Source organism: Diospyros lotus, chromosome 9 (assembly GCF_014633365.1).
Source record: "Diospyros lotus cultivar Yz01 chromosome 9, ASM1463336v1, whole genome shotgun sequence".
NCBI classification, from domain to species: domain Eukaryota; kingdom Viridiplantae; phylum Streptophyta; class Magnoliopsida; order Ericales; family Ebenaceae; genus Diospyros; species Diospyros lotus.
Window position 1 is genome coordinate 14,643,680 of NC_068346.1, and position 7,311 is coordinate 14,650,990.

Genomic DNA, 7,311 nt, shown 5'->3' on the forward strand with positions numbered 1-7,311 from the left:
TAGGACCGAGTAAAATAAGATCTGCTAGCGTATCCCTACCCACGAGAGAAACAACACAAGCCCGATACTCTTGCTCTACCTGTAGGGCATCACCCACAGGAGTTCCCACTAACATGGGCTCGCCTAGAGGAGTGGCACTTACTCCCAGACAGGGAGCAAATTGCCGCGATACAAACGAATGCGTCGCCCCGGGATCAAATAGCACGTGTGCACTGTGACCACAGATATGAACCGTACCTGTCACCACCTGATTGGATGCCTGGGCATCCTGAGTCGTCATATGATAGATCCTCGGCTGACTCTGTGGGCCATGTCCCCCTCGAGGCTGGGGAGCGCTGCTCTGAGCTCTAGATGTCGGCTGCTGAGCTGGAGCCTGTCGTCCTGGAGGGCCTCGCCCTAGCTGTGAACAATCCCTCTGGATGTGACCTGACTGTCCACACCTAAAGCATGTAATCGGGGCCTTCGCATACCTGCACACCCCTGAGTGTCTCTTCTTACATGTCGGACATAGGGGCCTCTCTTCCTGTCTCTGCTGCCACTGCCGCTGCTGCTGCTGTCTCTGGGAAGGGGGCGCAGGCAATGAAGGAAATGGTGGCGCTACTGCCAACGACTGCAAACTCGTCGTGCCCTTCCCCTTCTTCCCAGAAGAGAAGGAAGTACCAGCGTCGCCTCTAACCCTCTTCAAGTCTCTAGCTGCCCTCTCCTCTGCTGCTCGTGCCTCAAGGGCTAAGGCACTATCAACTGCCTTCTCATACGTGCCAAAACGAGTGGCGTGCAAACTCCTGAACCACGGCTCGATCAATCAAGATATAAAGCGTGTAATCCTGTCCTGCTCCGTAGGAACCAAAGCAGGTGCAAACTGTGAGAGCTCAGTGAATAACGCATCATAACGCTCAACGCTCATATCTGGGGTCTGTCTTAGGGCCTCAAACTGCTGGGCCCTCTGGAATCTCATAGTGCTAGAGACATATTTTGCCAAAAATAGTCTCTTGAACTCAGCCCACCCTAACGGGGCATCACCCCGCCGTCTCCTCAATACATCATACCACACGCTCGCCTCACCATGAAGACAAAAAGAGGTGAGCTCCACCATCCGGTAGCCATGTATGCGAGAACCTCTCTTCAGTTTGTCCAACTGATCCAAAAACTCTTCAGCCTTATCTCTCGCACCTCTGAACTGGGGCGGCTTCAGACCCATAAACCGCTCAAACTCATAATCTATCCCAACGGCCTCAGGGTCCACTGGAAGGTCCACTGGAGGCTGTCCCCTAGTCTCGCCTGCATCACCAGTGCCGACGGCAACACCTGCAGCGCCACCGCTAACGGCGCCCCTGGCGCCACCAGCCACAGCACCGTCGCCAGTGCCGCCACTAGTGCCACCTCTAGTGCCATCCTCGGTGCCATCTCCAGTGCCGCCACCAACCCTAGTATCAGGGCTCACACCCCCTGGCGCCTCTGGCTGTCTCTGAGAATTAACTATATTTGTCAACAGCACCGTGATGTTTGCCAAGGAGTCAATAATCAGCTGGTCCCTATCTCTCGCCGGAGTACTACCATCAAAGTCAACTCCACTGCGACCCGAACCACGGCCCCGGCCTCTACCTCGGCCTCGGCCTCGGCCACGTCGTTCGCCACGACCTCGTCCACGGCCTCTGACCGTGTAACCGCTGGTAGGTGAGGGCTGAGGAGCCTGATCACCCCCTAAAGAATCTGTCTGCCTGGATGCTGTCCGAGAACGAGTAGGTATCATCCCTGTCATCGTACTGATAGGTCAATAAAAGTAGCAATAGAATCTGAAAGCAAAAGATCAAATGATACTAGACTCTAACACCCTTAGCAAAAGCTAGATCAATAATGTGCCATGGCTCACACCACGATCTAAAACCCAGCTAAGAATGGCTCTGTGGGACTCAATGAGACAAGACCTTAGACAAGGCTAGAGAATCGAATAGAATCAAAAGACACAAGCCTAACTCAAGAGTAACCTAGGCTCTGATACCAATCTGTCACGACCCGAAATCTGGTATGTCATGACCGGCACTAATCCCTAGGCCCAGCGGCCCCAAAATGGACTAGTAAGCCTCTTCTCTAGCTCGATTTGAATAAAACAATATTACTGACAAGATATAGAACATGAATAAAATACCAATTCACCTTCTAACATAATATCTCAATATTTCATATACAGCAGCTGTACAAAATAAGAATATCTATCACACTGCTGTCAATAATACATACCCGATCCCGTATCTCGGGCCCTTGGCACAATTATGTGCCAACAAAATAAAGACAAATCATCAGACTCTACAACATGGGTATGTCTCCACAGAGCATCCTATAATACATCCGAAATCAAAAGAGGGTATGACATCATACCAGAAGATCTGCTGGACCAATAATCAAAAGGAGAATTCCCTGAAAATATTTTTAATAAAACGAGGTGAGTCTTGTGGACTCGCGAGTATAAGGTATGTCATGCCCACTAGGAGAGTATACAATAAAATGCTAGGATGATCATCATGAGTATAATAACGTAATAACAGTATAAACAGTGGAATTATAAACCATAAGTTAAATAATTTGAGATTTCAAAGGAAAACATAGTGTAGGAAAAATAGGTGCTTAAAGACAACCCCCATAAGTTGTTCCCTAACCACCCAAGTCCCCTATACTCTTGTATGAGATGCATGCACTGATTCTGAGGACACACTAGTAGAAACTGGCCTAACGCCTATATACACATGCACACAAGTATATATATCGGCACATACATCATCATCACACAATATCATCATAAAGGCCCACGTGATAGCAGTGCTGAAACATACTATCCGTGTCTCTCATGGCCTTGGCATGCCAAGCCTCACAGTACCATGATCTTTTCCTGCTGTGAGTCACCAGGGAATCTACTAGATAGTCCTCTAATAATAATGCAAATAATACCCTAATTTATGCACAAGTCACAATCATTTATCATTTCATGTGGTGCCTAAAATACACCATATCATTCAATAATTCACATTCTCAAAACAAGAAATCAATTAGGGTATCTTTCAGTTTATGTCTCTCCCAGTAGGATGAAAATATTTCATGCAAATTAGAAACATTTAAGAGTATTTTTCTATAATCCGCATATAAAAATCATGTACGAGTTATGCATATAAAAATTTATACAAGGTTATAATATTTATGAATAAAACAGTATATACGTGCATAATATAAGGTAATCATAACATATCCTGTCTACTCGCCTGGGAAATGATGACTCAAGTCCGAGTCTGGGGAGAAGATCGAACAAAATCCTGAGAATCTGAGCCTACAATAAATAGAATGGGGTGTCACATTTAGGTAACAAGAATAACGACGTAAAGAAATTACCGAAAATCCTAACCATTGCCTAACACCTTAAATCGATTATTTGGTACCTTGGCCCGCGCAATATTCAAATCTGGCGTCATGGAATTCGTCGAGCTAAGCCATCGACTACGTCATCATGTCTCGCTTTGCTTGCTACGCGTAAGTGTATAGTGGAACTACACACCCACTTATAGGCTGCAATATCATAATATATATATATATATATATTTACCCATAAACTAGTTTTCTTTTAATATAGATAATATATTTTTTTTATCTAAATTCCTCCTTTATCAAAAATACATACATATATATATTTATAACTAAATTGATAAATTTTCTTGAAAACTTAATAATTAATTAATAATTTAATAAATGGTTTAAAAGGAATAAATTGCAATATTCTAGCCTCAAATAAAAGGAATCCATCAGAAATCAGGATTCGAAATAAACCCACGTCATCATCATAGGCTAGCCTAGAACGCACTCGGGGTCAGTCTTACTCGGCCTCGAGTCGTCTAATAGGGCTTCGTCCTTAGGAATCCGATCAACAAAATGACTCGCCAATTATATCGCCAATTCTAGGAGACCTAAAGAGAACCCAAATTAAACTGACATCGATATCCCGAGTAGGACCAACCTAACCAAGTCATCCTAGGTTCCCGGACAAGCGACAAGGGAGAACAAGCCGAGTGGGCCAGCCCAAGGGCTGCCACAACTGGGTCAGTCATGCCCAACACATTGGGCCATCCTAAAACCCAATCGGGCCCCGCCATCCTAGGCTAAAACCTAACCCGACATGCCCAACCCCAAAAGCCCTCATTTCCTTTTTCCTTATATTTTTTTTTTATTTTTATTTCCTTTTATTCTTTTTCCTTTCTTTTCTTTTCTTTTCTTTTCTTTTCTTTCTTTTTCTTTTCCTTTTTTTTTTTTTCCTTTTCTTTCCAACACACTGCCACCGCCGGCGACCGCCGCCGGCCGGCCAAAAATGGCCGACCAATATACCGATACGAAGCCCTCACCACGAATATCAACATATATTAAAATGAAACCCATCGGACGGTCAGATCTTACTAGATCTGATATTTAATTTTCGGCCGAAAATAGGGGCGAATCTGGCCGTCGCCGTTCGCCGGCCGCCGGCCATTTTTTCGACGATCAGAAACTACCCCGAGGTGCGCAACACTAAGGAGAGCAACATACCCAAAAATGAGAAAGATCGGACGGCTAGATCTTCGTAGATCTAGAGTCGAAGTTTCGGCCAAAAAGAGAAAAAATACTGCCAACGTCGCCGGCCACCGTGGCCGGCGATTTCCAGCGATCCAAGACCGCCACCCAACCCTCTTAAGCAAACCGACCATCATATCCAAGAATCACAAAAATCCAACGGTTGGATCTTCGTAGATCTAACCTCAAACATTCGGCCAACAAGCCCCATCGCGCCTCAAGCCTCATTTCACGAAAACAACAAGCAAAACAGAGAGGATGAAGCCAAAACACTTACCTCCTTGTAGATCGGGGGCACTTTAACGGTGAAAGCGAAGTCGGATCAACGATCGAACGGCCGGATCGCTTGGAATCGAAGATAATCTGAGAGGAAATCAAGAGAAAATAAAAGAGATAGAGAGAGAGAGATTTTCTGATTTGGGGGGGGGGGGCTGCCGAGCGCCTCCCCCTTTTCTTTTTATATTTTTTTGTTTTTTTTTTTTTTGTTTTAATTAATTATTATATATATAATTTAATTAATTTAATTAATTTAGTTTTTTTTTTTTTTTTTGGATCTTTACAAAAACAATAAAAGAAATATTAAAATTAGCGACAGATTGAATAATTCATCGCTAAATCAGCGACAGATTGTCCACATCCGTAGCTGATTTTTATTTATTTTATTTTTTATTATTTAAACAAATATTAAAATTATTTTTTTTATTTTCAATTTTAGCGATAGAAAAGACAATTCATCGCTAATTTTAGCGATGTATTATGAATTTCGTCGCTAAAAATTTATTCTTTTTGTTTTTTATTACATTAACGACAGAATATTGTTCCATCTCAAATTTTACAAAATTATTTTTTTCGTAATCCGTCACAATTCCATCATTTTTTCATCACAAAATGGCGACGAAAATTTTCATCGCTAAATCCTAAATTTCTTGTAGTATTAGATTAATTGAATGAGAACTCTGATTACTCGAGTATAGATTAGCATAGACTTTATTACCTTGATCAGTACAAGATACTGATGGTAAGGGTGATAAGTTAGATGCCATATGACATAGGGATATCTTTAGTAAACCTATGGGTGGTTATTTGAGAACAACGCATTAAATGTGACGTTGATGACTGACCACATGGTATTATGGATAATGGTCATGTCATCTAAGTTGCGATAGTGTAATTGATCCTTAGATTTAAATTGACGCAATTGTCTTGTGTATTAGTGTGTAGGATTTGCTAATGGGATGAACCATCCAATTGCGAGGTGGAGAGGTTTATCTATGTGGTTCTGTATTGTTGGTATATGGAGGCAGGTATTCAGGGATATGATTTTTCACCCTTGTTGTTAAGATGAGATGAACGTCTTATGTGGTCTACTATTAGTGTGATAAGACAGTCCATGGTCAGGGAAAATTCATTATCAGGAAAGGTATTTTCTAAGGTGTCATCTAGTCATACTGATAAGATCTGACATATAATTATTGAGTTTGTGAGTTTATCATTTCATGACTCTCCTTCAGTCGGGACGTTAGGTGATGGAACAATTATAGCACACGATAATCGTCAATTATAATAGGTTCACTTTAAGTGAGATTTCACTCTCTTCTTATATTGTCCTAAACTGTTGTTAGGCGCTTCTCAAGAACTCTCGAATCATCATTGGGATATGGAAAGATTTTGTGATGGCTCAAGGAGTGTTGGCTAGTGTGAAATGGGTTTTGGTGTTATTTGTTTGCTAGCAAACGGTGAACCTACAAAGTCACACATTGTATAGTGATGCATTTAGTATCGACACTATGCATCCATTGTGTCTTAGATATGTCATTAAGTGTTAATGACAATAGTGTGTTAATTGTTAGCATGCTGCAATACCGAAAGCTGACTACCTCATGTATAGGAGTTGACTGCCTCGGTAGTTGACTTGCTAATGGACGGGAGTCGACTCTCGGTGCTGCCTTAGCCTTCTTAGTGTTGTCCATGTGGCGAGCAAATGGAGAGGCTTGGGGTGAGCATGCAGTGAAATTGGACGTGAAGAAGGAAATTGAAATTAAAAGATGGGTTTTACTGCTTGGCCTTTATTCTTCTCTGCTTTTTCTGTCCTTTTCTATTTTACTTCAGAAATTCAATTGTGCATGAGTGTCGTGCATAGATTGATACATGGGTGTTGGTGGTACGGAATCCTCAATTTAGCACAGAAAGAGGTGCACGAAGAGGTACTAGATCGCACACTGGGTGTGGACGGACTAAAACCACCACATTGTGAGGTGAATTTGGTCTCGATGAAAAAATGATTTTTGTATCCAACTTAACATCAGACATCAGGTATTTATTTATTATATTGCATATGATCAAATAACGTGTTCTTTAAATATCAAAGTTTTATATGTTGTGTGTATTTATTGCTTCCGCTGTGTATGTCTGATGCACATAAATTTTTTTATTTTACCTGCACCACCATATGTGAATTCCTTCACTTCCCTTGAGGCCTGTAAGAAAAGGGGTGGCTTAAGCCTTCCCCACACTTGGCATTTCACTTCATTAGCTCTTCTTTTGAGGCGTTAGAGACCTCAATTATTCTTTCTCAACTCATTTCTCTTTTAATCAACTAGGAATGTCTTTTTCTTCCAAGCAGATAAATATAAAAAATGATGAGCTTGAGTAGCGAAGCGAGCTGCAACTCTAACTTAGGTTCTTCTTAAAGCTTGATCTTCTCAAGTTTCGAGGATAGGTCCAACA

General features: G+C 42.1%; 1 protein-coding gene across 2 annotated transcripts; it reads right to left on the reverse strand.

Moving 5' to 3' along the window:
- Nucleotides 1-787: 787 nt before the first annotated feature.
- Nucleotides 788-5,111, reverse strand: LOC127809510 (uncharacterized). 2 transcript variants are annotated; one of them, XM_052348351.1, is made up of 5 exons: nucleotides 4,862-5,111; nucleotides 3,426-3,552; nucleotides 3,252-3,316; nucleotides 2,377-2,415; nucleotides 788-1,752 (listed from the first exon to the last, which is right to left on the reverse strand). In XM_052348351.1, the coding sequence occupies exon 5, from the start codon at nucleotides 1,748-1,750 to the stop codon at nucleotides 803-805; it is 948 nt and encodes a 315-aa protein (XP_052204311.1). In that variant the 5' UTR covers nucleotides 1,751-1,752; nucleotides 2,377-2,415; nucleotides 3,252-3,316; nucleotides 3,426-3,552; nucleotides 4,862-5,111; the 3' UTR covers nucleotides 788-802. The 2 variants fall into 2 exon arrangements, with proteins under 2 accessions (XP_052204311.1, XP_052204312.1); XM_052348352.1 differs by lacking the exon at nucleotides 3,426-3,552.
- Between the last annotated feature and the right edge of the window lie 2,200 nt (nucleotides 5,112-7,311).